Source organism: Meriones unguiculatus, chromosome 21, assembly GCF_030254825.1.
Source record: "Meriones unguiculatus strain TT.TT164.6M chromosome 21, Bangor_MerUng_6.1, whole genome shotgun sequence".
NCBI classification, from domain to species: Eukaryota; Metazoa; Chordata; class Mammalia; order Rodentia; family Muridae; genus Meriones; species Meriones unguiculatus.
The window spans coordinates 38,632,802-38,646,348 of NC_083368.1; the positions used below are offsets into that span (position 1 = coordinate 38,632,802).

The 13,547-nt window shown below is 41.6% G+C and overlaps 1 protein-coding gene across 7 annotated transcripts in view; it reads right to left on the reverse strand.

Annotated features, from left to right (window-relative positions):
• Positions 1–13,547, reverse strand: part of Ica1 (islet cell autoantigen 1) — a 130,737-nt gene that overhangs the window by 18,926 nt on the left and 98,264 nt on the right. For all 7 annotated transcript variants that reach the window (XM_060374158.1, XM_060374159.1, XM_060374156.1 and 4 more), the window contains exons 9-12: positions 9,056–9,150; positions 6,328–6,380; positions 3,402–3,464; positions 3,267–3,305 (exon numbers count right to left, since the gene is read on the reverse strand). In XM_060374158.1, the coding sequence (XP_060230141.1) occupies positions 3,267–3,305; positions 3,402–3,464; positions 6,328–6,380; positions 9,056–9,150 (250 nt within the window). The remainder of the gene's footprint in view (positions 1–3,266; positions 3,306–3,401; positions 3,465–6,327; positions 6,381–9,055; positions 9,151–13,547) is intronic.

Genomic DNA, 13,547 nt, shown 5'->3' on the forward strand with positions numbered 1-13,547 from the left:
AGCAGATAAGGAATTTAATACCTGGTTCCTGTAAGTTCTGAGGCAGAGCAATCATCTATCTATCTCCTTTGAGTGTAAGGATGATTGCAGATGACAGTGATCCAGGGAAGCTAGGCACCATATGATAACACGTGATTGCTGTGGGCTAAAGGTTCTCACCTAGACCTCTGCCAGCTGCTGAATGAACTGTTGACACTATACCTGGACAGAACTTAGACAACAGAGAAAGAGGACAAACATGCTTTTGTAATACGGACATTAGTTTTGTTTTGTTTTGTTTTGTTAATTGGCCTAGACCTTGTGATTCTGGTAAAGGCTTGTTGATAAGATTCAGGTAGGTTGGACTAATCAAACTTTCATCCTCTTTATACTATATTGTTTTGTTCAGTAGTATGTTACTTTGGCGGGGTGGTGGTGGGGAAACACAAAGATTTCTACATGCCGTAATTCATGAATTAAGGTCACATGTCATATATGGTCATATGGTGATTTCAGAGCCACCTTCAAGAACCTCAGAATGTCATTAATTTTTATTAAAATATGTTTCTATGATACGGCCAAACATTGGTTTTCCACCACTTTATCCTTCAACAGAAGAAAGCGGAGCTACAGTTCGAGCTCCTGAGTCCTGTAATATCAGCCATTCTCTGTATAAGTGCCTTCTATGTCCTCACATGTAATGTTTTGCATATTGTAATCACCATTTTAATTCAGAATTTAGGCCTTGAGGCAACTTTGAGAAAGCATGCATTTCAAAGCAAACAGATCAGTGGTCATTCTTGTTACTTTTTCTTCAGTCACCACAAGTTGACCACACGCTGGGATATACACCCAGAAGAGGCAGACAGTGTGGAGCGTCACTCAGGGCCACATCAGGCTGCTGTGAGACAGCAGTGATGAACGGATGAAGGGACAGCGTGGCTTATGTGAAAGTGCACTTGACTGGGAAGATCTGTGATTCCTTCCTTCTGCCTGGGAACCTGTATAAGTTAGGGAAGAGCACATCACAGCTCCATCTTTAGAACTAGATGCCATGGGGGTATGAAAGTTGCTTTCAATAAGGAGATGTCAGTGTTCTTCCCTGGCATATGAGGAAAGTTATGAACACAAGCAGGTTACTGCATTTCTGATTTAATTCTGTAAAGAAATGCAGGATTTGAGGCTAATATTGTATCAAAAATTAAAAATCTTTATATGAAGTTATATATAATATATATATACATATACTTATAAAGGGAGAAGGACACAGGCATATGTACATGTTCTGGGTCTGATTAGAAAAGCTTTAGAAAGATGGGGGTTAGAGGGGGGCACTTTGTTGTCAAAATTGGTGTGGGGCAGAGTACAGAAAAAGGGGTGAGTTTTTAAGATATAACTATTATTTTTTTGCTAATGTAAAAACACTACCTATTCAGAAATCAAGTCTACTAAAGCAATAAAACTGAGTTCAGTTATAAACAAAGAACAAACCATATACACACGCTGCTGGGGTTGGGAGGAATATTAATCCATCCAAATAAGGTGGGGCATACAAAGGATTATGAATACATTTATTAAATGTTAGGAGCTGCTGAACTTGATGGTACATACTTAGGGTTTGTTATACTAGTCTCATAACATTTTGGTAAGATTAAAGTATTTAAGCACTGCAAAAATAACTTGTAAAGGATATTTTTTGTTCCGTAATAATGTTTTATTTTTTAAACCATAGGTGAAAGGTCCTTACAAAGCTGGGGGCCATGTATGGCAACCCACACTAACTGCTTACTTATTCATTTCATTACTTGGTATGATTTCTGTTTAACTAATCACAGATTTTGATAAAATATTGCACAGCCTGATACCTTCAGTAAGACATTAATAAGGTAAGCCAACTTCTGCCTTTGGGCCAATATTCCTATGCCATGAGAAGTTCACGGTAAAGCTGTGGTGACTTTCAATCTTTGAGAGACTTCTTCTCTATTCTGTGGATGATTCAGCCCACACTTTGATGGGTAATCTTGATTTTTAACTTGCCTGGATTGAGAGCCACTCAGGAGACAAGTAAGCACACCTCTGAGAGTACCTGTGTTTTCAGAGAAAACTAGAGCAGGAGTCTAGTTGACCCACTAATAGACTCAACATTTGAGTGGACAAGTGGGAGGCAGTGGAACTATGGAAGCACTGAGGTGAAGGTACTATCTGGCTGGGAACGTGTCTTTAAACGTGTACCTCAGTGATGGTTCTTTCCTGTTACTCGCTTTCTGACCTCTATGGGATGAGCAGCTTTCTTTTTCCATGACGTTTCTGCCTTGCCACAAGGTTAAAAGCAGTGAAGACAGCAAACCATGGATTGCAACCATGAACCAAAAAATAAACCTTTCTTCCCTCAAACTGTTTCTCTCCAGCATCTGGCACAACAACAGCCTAACAGGTCGAGGTCAGACCAAGTTGGATTATGCCCTGGTAGACCTGGTTAGCTGAGGTCTACCGGCTGACTTCAATCACCAAGCCAGGTTTCTTCTACGCTCTAAGAAACCTGTAAGAGCAGCGCAGAATGCCAGTCTCCAGGTCAAGGGGTACTCTGATGTTTGGCTCAGAATCTCAGCGGCATTTTGAACTCTTAGTAAATCATTGAAAGAGAACCTTTGGGTGAAAATCAAAGGCTAAGATTATGCTGAAACTACTCAATTTCCTTAGATTACTTAGTACCATATATAGCTCATCCAAATGCAGCATCCTGAATTCTCTTTTAGGGGACTTTCTCTTTTACCTGTCAGTATAAGATGTTTAGTCTGGTGGAACAATGACAATACAGCATAGTATACCATCTAGAGAACATTCCTAATCTTCCTTTTTCAACTAGCCACAATTCCAAGAATATCCCTGTATCAGAAACTACAAAATATCCTTTTCGTACCTGAATTCCATTCCTGACAGTTACCCAGTGAGGCTGTTGTGTTTGGTTCCATTTTACACACAAGAACAACTGAGGCTTAGAGATAGAGTGTTGTATATAAAGCAAATTATTCAAAATCCACATGTGTCTCATTTGAAAAGTTAGTTTTTCTGTTGCAACATAGTACCTTTGTCATAACTTTCAGCTTTAAAAACACTAATACAGTAACATTAAATATTGCTTGATCATAGGTAAAGTAATTTATAATGGCTGCCACCCATTTTTATGACTGTAAAGCTATTACAAAAGATAACCATTCAATTTCTTGCACAGAAAAAAGTTAAAATTTTAACCAAATTAAGCCCATCAAAGATTTTGTAAGTTTTACCTTCCTCGGGTTTCCTGTCTAATAGTTCATCTATGGGTCCTTAAGAGAAGAGAAAGGAAATAAATTATGAGTTAATTCCATTACATTTGGAGCATAAGTAAATTATTAAAAGTGGGAAGTTTGTCTTTAGATTACCTGAGCATGCATCTTGTGCAGAGTTTTTGTCTATAGAAGGCAAAATACTTTTTCCATCTTCATCTGTAATACAACATATGCAACTAGTTATTATGAGCCCACAATGGTACATTTTTATATACTGTGTGTGCGGGAAATGTACACTCTCAGAAAGAATGAACAGTCTAAACTCACTCAAGCAAAGCCATGGTCCTCAGTTTACCTTTGGCTTCAGCTGTTGACTCTCAATGAAGTTAAATGTGGTTATGAATCTGTTTTGTTACAGATATACATTTGTACAGTATATGACAGTACAGAGAAAATGCACATTTTCTCTTTCCATATATAGTTTAATTGGGTGTGATATTTACATAATATTTTGAGATTGTGAATCTACTACAATGGAGCAGACAATTCTACTCTACTGTTCTATTTTCCATCTGTGAAAAGAATGAATGACTTAAATAATTGACTGTTACTTGGTATCACTAATAAGTTTTAACCCTATGGGCCTGCTTAAGATAAAAAAAGAAAGACTACTTTATAATAATCTTAAAAAAAAAAAAGCCTTCAAACCTTATATTCCCAAATTCTGAGAAAAATTGAAGAAACAGTGAAAAGACCCGTGGATGTGAAGAGGCTGCTTGGTGGCTAAGAAGATGAGTAGGTGCTGGGCAGGAGGAAATGGTAACAATACAGCATGACTCTTTAATAGCAAATACATTTCATCTCATAGCTAGAATACCCACGAAGCATGGAGCACTGGGAGTGAACACTATGCAAGCTGTGGACTTTGGGCGAGAAGGATGTAGCTAGTAAGGCTCACTGATTAGACAGACACACTGCTCTGGTGTTGGATGTGGGTGGTGAAAACCAGTGTCCGTGGGAACCCCCTATGCCTTGAACTCAATTCTGCTGTGAACTAACTGTGGCTTCACAATAAAAATGAAGTGTGGGTACATCTGAAGGTGTGCACACGTGAGAGAGCAGCCTCAAACTCGTTTGCTCATACGTTCACCAGACCTTTTACAGGTCTCAGAATAAAAGACAGATGCCACTTCACTGTAGTAGATTCACAATCTCAAAATATTATGTAAATATCACACCCAATTAAACTATATGTGGAAAGAGAAAATGTGCATTTTCTCTGTACTGTCACATACTGTACAAATGTATATAAGCTATATAGATTTGAAACTTTTATATGAGTATAACAACCCAGAGTTTATATTTTTCCAAAGAACTAAATATGTTCTCAATGACTTTGATTCCCTTACAACACTGATGGTACATGCCAAAGGGACACTGAGGCTGGAGGCCTGGATCAACACAGACAGGCCTGTATGGCCACCAAATCAGGCCCAGCCTCTCCCTCATAGACTCTGGGATGTTGCCTTTCTGAGTTGGCCTGGTCCTTCCTGCTCATTCCTTCTGTCACGCTGTTTCTTTTCCGTCGGCAAGTCTTAACAGTAGTATATGATTTTGCCTGGCCCCTGTTTGCCTCAGTTGAGTGAGGCCTCTGTATCTCACACACCCAGAATGTTGACCATCCCCTAAGTGGCTCTCACCAACATTGCTACTGTTGCAGTTGGGAGCAGTTGCTGTTTTCTGCTTCCCCGTTGACTGTGAGCCTTATTCTAGAAAGGTCTGGCTACGTGTGGTGCGTAATGCTTGCTGGTGGAGCCCTGTGCTGGGCTGGGCACAGAAGCAGCGCTAGTAAACACCTCCTGAAGTGGACAAGGACATGTTGGGAGTAAAATAGCAAGCCTGCTTTGATTTTCAAAGAGTTGGTCTTATTGACTCCAGGTGGCCAAGCCCTGTATGTGTTTATGTGTGTATATGCATATATATAAATGTGTGTACATGTACATATATGTGTGGAATCTATATCTGAAGACGACCTTGAATTTCCAATGCCCTTGCCCCCACCTCCCAAGCACAGATGGATCAGAGACATGTACCACCACATGCGTCCCTAGTTTTGTTTTCCTATTTCTTATTGAAAGGCAGATTGAAAGTAGAAAAGGAAAGAGCAAAGGATGAGGGCCTAAGTGGGGCAAATGTTTGGAAAAATAGGAATGAAAAGCCATGGTGAAGAATAGAGCAGAAGAAAAGGTCTGGGACTTGCTCCACACCTCTCCTTTCCTGGACTGGCTTCCCAAAGCCTAGCTCAAGGCAGGAAAAAGGGAGTGTATCTTCAGAAGGGGCTGTCTGGACAGAGGGCTGGGTGATCTTTCTTATCTCCATAACACCTTTAGTTACCCATCTAATGGAAACCACTTTTTCCGTCTATCAGGATTTTAGCACCTGGTGAAAGGGTCAGCATTGTTACATGTTGGTTTTACCAAAACCTTCCATTCTCTGTACCTTTATGGTAAGGAGCCAACACAAAATCCGGCAGCAGTGCAGGACCCAGAGACAGCAGAATGCCACCACAGAGTGGCACCCCCCCCCCCACATTCGGACCCTCCTCTTAAGGTAGGCTTCAGTTTACCTTGAGGGAGCTGGTACTACTCCTTAATGTGGCCTGAGGATTCACCTGGTAGCTCAATGTGTGAGCTCTCCTATCTTTAAACAATAGGAATACCCACCAGAAATCACTAGTGGCCACACCCGGCATGTGATTGCAAGACTACACCAAGACTTGGAGTTAGGATGAGGCAGGCCAGTTAAGAAAGAAACAGCTGCCTGCCAGGTCTCACTCACTTGGAGGAGGGTGCTGAAGTCACTTAAGATGGCATTTTCCAGTTCAAAATCATGATGTCTCTCTGAACTGCTCAAGGGTGCACATCATTAATAGCCAAGACTATGGGAAGCAAGTTAGTACAGTCTTTTCTCAAGATGAAAAAAAAAGTGGCCAAGAGGGAATTTGCCAAAAAGAGCAAACAAACAAAAAGAACATTAAAACAGCGTCTCTGAAGCATTTTAAATGGAAGTTAAAACTTACTCTTACAAGTAGAGGATTCTTTGTTTTGGTTCTCATCCTCCAAAGAAATTAATCTTAAAATAAAAAGAAAGGCAAGTTATACAGTTCTACAAATCTATGTCTATGGTATAGCTATTTTTTTTTTTCAGTGCAACATCCATTCCTTCAGTTACAACACCACACACACACACACACACACACACACACACACACACACACACGGAAACACCCATTCCCCACACGGGGTAGGGGTAGAGGGAGAGCTCATTTGTATGGCATGCATTTTCTGAGGAAGGAATAACATTGCTTGTTCTCTGTAACATCCTGTGTCATCTCATACATGATTGCTTCACCATAAGGTGCAAACTCTGTAAACATCCTGATGGACAGTTAGTGATAACTGCAACACCATCACATAGTTACCACTGTGAAAAACTAGAAAAATGCCCCTTAGCAGTTTCACAATGTTTACCCTGATTCCTGGGGTTAAAAGGAGAAGCTAAACTACTCAGAAGGCCGAAGGCAGAGGCGCACTCGCTCATCAGAATAAGCCCTTCCTGTGACTTTTCACTTATTTGGTTCTTCCTAGCGCCACGGCTCACTTGTATCTGCTATTTCTGAACAAAATTCCTTCTAAATTTTCATTGTCGTTTAAAGCAGTGGCTGGTATACTTTTTGAGCTTCCCAAGCAGCAGCACTAAGACACTTGAGAAATCTGAAATTAGCGAAAAGTCAACGCATTTGTAGCAGCTTTATTTGTAATAGCCAGAACCTGGAAACAACCCAGATGTCCATCAACGGAGGAATGGGTACAGAAATTGTGGTATTTTTACACAATGGAATAGTACTCAGCAATCAAAAAAGAGGAAATCATGAAATTTGCAGGCAAATGGTGGGATCTAGAAAAGATCATTCTGAGTGAAATATCCCAGAAGGAGAAAGACAAACATGGAATATACTCGCTTATATAGACCTACAAGATATGATAAACATAATGAAATCTATACACTTAAAGAAGATAATCAAGAAAGCGGACATGGAGTATGATGATCAATCCTCATTTAGAAAGACAAATGGGATATGCATTGAACGTATGACAGGAGTCTACCGCAGAAAGCATCGGAAAGACTCTACCTAGCAGTATTCCAAAGTAGATACTAAGACTCATAACCAAACCTTCGGCAGAGTGCAGGGAATCATATGAAAGAAGGGGAGTTTGATGTGGAAAGGATAGGAGCTCCACAAGGACCAAACATATCTGGGCACAGGGTCTTTTCTGAGATGGACACTCAACCAAAGACCATGAGAGGATAAAACCTAGAACCTCTGCTCGGATGTGACCCGTGATAGCTCAGTAATCAATTGGTTTCCCATAGTAAGGGGAACAAGGACTATTTCTAACAGGAACTCAATGACTGGCTCTTTGACCTCCCCACCTCCCAAGGGAGGAGCAGTACTGTTAGGCCACAGAGGAGGACTTTGCAGCCAGTCCTGAAAATACCTGACAAAAGGGAGTCATATGAAAGGGGAGGAGGTCCTCCCCTATCAGTGGACTTGGAAAGGGGCAGGGAGGAGATGAGGGAGGGAGGGTGGGATGGGGGAGAGAATGAGGGATACAGCTGGGATACAGAATTAACAAAATATAACTAATGAGAAAAATAAAATTGAAAAAAAAAAAAAAAAGAAACTATGTAGTTCCCTTCTGGGTACAGGCTAATGCTTTATTTGGACTGCAACGAAAGAGTCTGTGGCGATTTACTCTGGGCACAGCCTTTAACGGGGCTCATCATAATAAGCATACCCCTCTGATCCCCGTCCCCTCCTCTAGACAATGTGGACAAGGCTGCCATGAGTACACAGTCTCAGTGTGAGAAGGGTTACCACAGGGAGCGCCTATATTGTGCCAGCCTGGAGCAGGCAGTTACTAGATGCCCTCCACAAGAGGCAACTGTGCGGCTGCAGACTGCATCCTCCAGTCTGTTCAGTAGTGAAAACGTGTCTGTGTTCTCCACCAGAGAATATTTCCAGGATTTTTTTTAACTAAAATGATAATGTTGAGAGCAAATATTTCTATGGGACTAAAAAACACATCCAAAACTTTCTTAGAACTACAATAAAAACATTGGCCTGTCTAACCAACAGAGATGTCATCTAAATTTTGGAGGTGTGTGGAGAAGGAATAGCGTGGGAGAATAACAGTCATTGTGCTTTCCAAGGTCAGTCAGCTCAGAGGGACTGTGTTCGCTGAGATGTTTGTCTCCACAGACCATGCTACACCTTCTGAGTTCTTTCTCCCTGTGTGAGAGTGGGAATCTTGTGGCATCCATGCTGCAAAGTCACCCTGGTTTTCTAAATAGTGGAAGGTGAGAAACAGAGGCAGGGGAGCTGCTGCCTGCACTCTGGGCTCTTCTCTGAAACAGAGAAGAGCAAGAAGAAAGGCAGCATGGTGAGGGGAAAAAGTCACAGTCCCACACATTTTTGGACTACACGCATGGCTAAGCAATTTCATAAGCCATCGGCTTCTGGAGGAGAAAAGGTGGGGGGTTTCCCGTCTAGGATATCTGTGAGTATCAATGACAACAGATAAGGTCAGAACCAGACACCAGAGAGGACTTGGAGCTGGCAGCATGGGGACACCTGCCTTTTAGGTGACCCTCGTGTGTCCTCACCTGGGCTTGGCTATGAGGACCGATGTACCTTCACCTGTGAGAACGAAGCATATGTCAAGAGGAAGGGGCCTGGGACTTACTGCCTCGGCTCCTGCGTGGCGGCCTCCAAGCTTTCCTTCCGGGCGCTCTTCTTTCCTTCTTTCTCTACTAGCTTTTTCATGGGGTCTTGTAAGCTCTTGATCAAAAGACACAGGTAGAGGAAAAAAAAAAAAAAAAAGAAAAGAGAAGAATGTTAAAGAGAAGCCAGCAGTACCATCATTCATCTGCTGTCAGAGTTTTGAGGAGGTTGTCCCAGACAAGTACACAGGTAAAATTTTCTACCGTGAGGCAACAGTGTTCTCAGACAGATCCACGGATTACAGCTCATGAGGAGGGGTGATTTGCCACTGAATGTGTTTCCCGCTTTGAGATAGGTTATCCAGAAAAGGCCTTTTGATTATTGCTACCTTCACTTTCTAACTTCAGCGTGCAGCTACGTTCTGTTCTGCCTGCAGCCCACACTCTGACACAGTAGAGGCTCCCTGCCACCACCAAAGCTGAGACAACTGCATTTTATTTTTAATTTTGCTTGGTATTTTGTAATCTTTAAAAACAGAAGACAACAAAAATCTTTCTGTTGTTGTTCTTTGAAAAAAAAAAAAAGAATAGCATCTTAACATATTCTGACAGCTTAACTCCTACGGAAGGACAGAGAGCAGGTGTCTCCAAGTCTTTGCAGATTAAAAACAGGCAAAAGTCTTTTTTTTTTTTTTTTTGGAACATCATTTTGCTAGAGTTACTGTTTTAAAGATTTATTGAATATTTAAGGAAAGCTTTTGTTTTAAAGAAGCAACTCCTTACAAATGGCACAACGTTAGCAGAGACCTAGAAAGAGAAAGCAAATGTTTCTTTAGCAATGAATAATGACTTATACAAAAAGATTTCTATTTTGGGCCCTAATTAAAATGCAAACACAGGAGCACAAAAGGAGTATCTCAAGATGTGTAGCCTTCTTACACCCTCAGAACTCCTGACATCCAGGTTCCTAGCCCCTCAGCCTCCCTGCCTTTCGACCCTCTCTCTGTGTTCATTTCTCCACTGTGACACACAGAGGGAGCAGGCAGGCCTCAGGGCCAATGCAGATCGATTAGTGATGGCTGACTGGAGGCCCGGGTGAAGACGCTCTACGGGTGTGTAGAGGCAAAGAGTAGCTGGTAGCTGAGGCCGACTCTGGAGTGTGCCACGGACACCAGATGGATACTGGTGTTACACCCCCAACCGCCAGCCTCATTTCACTCCCCACACTGAGTAATTTTCCGAAAATACCCATTGTCATCATACTACCCTTGTCCTCAGAAATTTGTACTAGTTCCTTATTTCTCTCCACACCAAATCTAAAAATGCTGTCTCTGCTGGATTTTAAGTAATCTAAAAAGTGATGCTACCTCCACAGTCTCCTGCTGCTTCCCACTATCTGCAAACCATGAACTTTCTATTCAGTAAGAGCCGCCTCCTGGGGTCTCCCATGGGCTTATTGTTCCAGTCCTATCTTTGTTCCTCCTACTTCACCCTCAGAAATCCCGAGTCCTTTCAGAGCCCACATCAATTAACCACCACTTTTCACGGGGCTCTCCAGATTCAAGAATGTCCTTCTGAGGCCAAGCTGCATTTACAGTCTGATCACCATTCATTTTTTTTTATAGATGCTATGTACCTTTTCTTAACCAACATAATTTGCGTATAAAAATAGATTAGTTAAAAATACAGAGTACATTTTTTTGAACATTTAATGTTAAAGCATATGAGTGTGTATTCACTCGCCAATAGTCTAATGTAGGATCAATGTTTTTTACCTATTTTTAAACGTTTACTTTGTGTGTAGGGGTGGGAGTGTGCCGTGGTACTTGTGTGTAGAGCAGAGGACAACTTGCAGAAGTCATTCCCTCCTTCCACCCATTGGTCCCACTGGTCAAACTCAGCCTGTCACGCTTGGCAGCATCTGCCTCTACCTGCGAGCCACAGTCTCTCCATTGAGTCTATGTTCCTTGACTTAAGTTCTGAAGCATTTCATTGCATAAAGCCTGCCCATGCATCATTGCCATTGTTTTAAATGACCCCCTGCCTCTGGACATTAAATTGGTACCTTCGTTCAATAACTAATTTTCAAGTGTCTACCATATGTAAGATGTTGTTTGGGATATTTTGGATGCCAGTGAAAAGAAAAATCATCAACAAGTGATGTGCCTAGGCAGATCATTTAAGTGGGGAAAGCAGAAAATGATCAGATCATTAGTTCAGTGAAGGGGGTGTCCACTCTTGGAGATGATACTTCAACTGAGAGTTAAGTGACAAGTAAAAAAAAAAAAAAAAAACAAAAAAACAGTCATGTACAGCTCAGAGAAAAGCTTAACTACAACGGACCAAAGGTAGGACATATTGGTCTGCATGAAGAAGCCACTAGAGCTGTGAACACAAGTCTTAAAAGACTCCCATAATGCGGCCAGCAGTGTCTCCCAGGGAGAACATTCCTCGTCGGCACTGGCCATTTTGCCTCCTTTGTTGCCTCACACTTTTGTGCTCTGTTTCTCTAATGCATGACAACTGTACACAATCAATGGTCACTGGCTGAAGCCTGGACCACGAGGGGAAACCGCTACAAAGGACAGGATTAGAACAAATGAGACAATGGATCTGGACTGTGCTCTAGATGGTCCTGTTTTATTAAAAAAAAAAATCCACTAAAAGTAGTGTGAATATGTGTGCATGTGTGTGTTAGGTTAGATATGTGTAAACATAGTGGGGGTTCATTAGATGTCAAGGACATACTTTTTTTCAATACATTTGCCAAACACACACACACACACACACACACACACACACACACGCTAACAGCAGCTTTATTCTCCATAGAATGGTTCAGCTCTGATCAGAGTGAAGCCAGGAGTATTTTCAGCCAATGTTCTGATGGCTCCCAGGACTCACTTTTAGATCCCGTGACACTTGTCCAGACCTCCTGGTTCGCTCAATTATCTTCTCATTGTGTTTCCTTTTTGTCAATCAACCTTGGGCAGGCCGTGGACATGTCTGCTTCAGTGGGCTGCGTCTAGCTGCCACAGCCCTTGTCTAAACCCCCAAGATGCCCTTGACAGTTCCATGGTTATCATCCCTCCTGTCTCCAGCCGACCTCCCCTCCTGACCACACTTGAGCAGCTCTCAGACAATCCCTTTGTAATGTAAACCACTCATTGCTTCTTTTCAAGCCATTCCCCTGTTGGGCCATTAGCAGGGACTCAATTGTTGGCTCCCTGTCACCACAGTCACACTTAAGACACTATTGTGCTTTCCCAACAGAATGGCTGCAATTCCAATTGCTACTTCAATTTACTATTAATAATTCCTGTGACAATTGCTCTTCTCTTCCTACATTACTATTGTCCCTATGATAATTTGGCCTCTGAAGCTTGGGAAGTGCTAAATATGTACTTGTTGGTTGAAAAATTAAGTCTATAGTGCTCAACATTAAAACTTATATCTATTTAGCTAAGAAATTTAATGGCTCATGAATATATGAAGTACTATGGAAAGGCCTATAAAAACACAAGGAAAATTAGTGCAAACATATCAGCTTATTTCTTCACTTTGAGATTTTGAATGAAGGAAAATATTGTATTCACATACACATCAGCTTACCTGAGATACAAATTCACATGCCACAGGATTCAAACATTTCTAAAGTTGGAAGTTAAAGATTTCTAATATAGCCACAGTTTTCCCCTCATCAGCATGATTTTAGAACATGGGCATGTCTAGAATAAGACTTGTAAATCAAACAAAGCAACATCAAAACAGCAAGAGGCAGAACCACACACAAAGCTTTTTTTTTTTTTTTTTTTAGGAAAGATGTCATACACTGAAGATAGACTCTAACGGAGAATTTGAAGGTTCATGTCCCAATCCCACCTGAAATTTAGATTCTGGTATGATTATCCAATGCTCCTCATTCTATGGGATGAATAATCTCCTGACTCAACCAGGGGCAGGGAGGAGGGGGTAGAGAGGGGGTTAGGAGAGCCAGGCATTAGGGATGTTGAAAATGAATTTTTCAGATCATTTTGAGGTCCACAACAACTCAGCTTAAAAACAACAACAACAATAACAACAACACTTGACCCTACAGCCTCTGCAGAAGCCCAGAGTGACAGCATTTTCTGAGTGATGGAAATGCATGCTCAGGCAAACTGAACAGAAAAGGTTTGGGGGGGTGCTGTGTGTGAAGAGACAGAATTATGTCCAACCACTGTGGTTGATGGAAGCCACTTTGAATCTATGGCCAGAAATGAAAATTCCAAAACATTTGCTTCTAAACCTCACCCCACTCAGTCTTTCACTCAAACTGTCTGTGGATATCACTGCATACAGGCACTGCACAGCCTCATCCCCTGACTGAAAGGTTCTCTGTGGATGAAAGGGTGCTTTCAGACGAAGTAACCTTTCCCTGCTCAGGCTGCAGCAACACGCTAATAGTTTCCATCAATGCACAAATGGCTTCAGGAAGCACACACACAAAATATAAGCTCAGCGTGACAAAGGAAA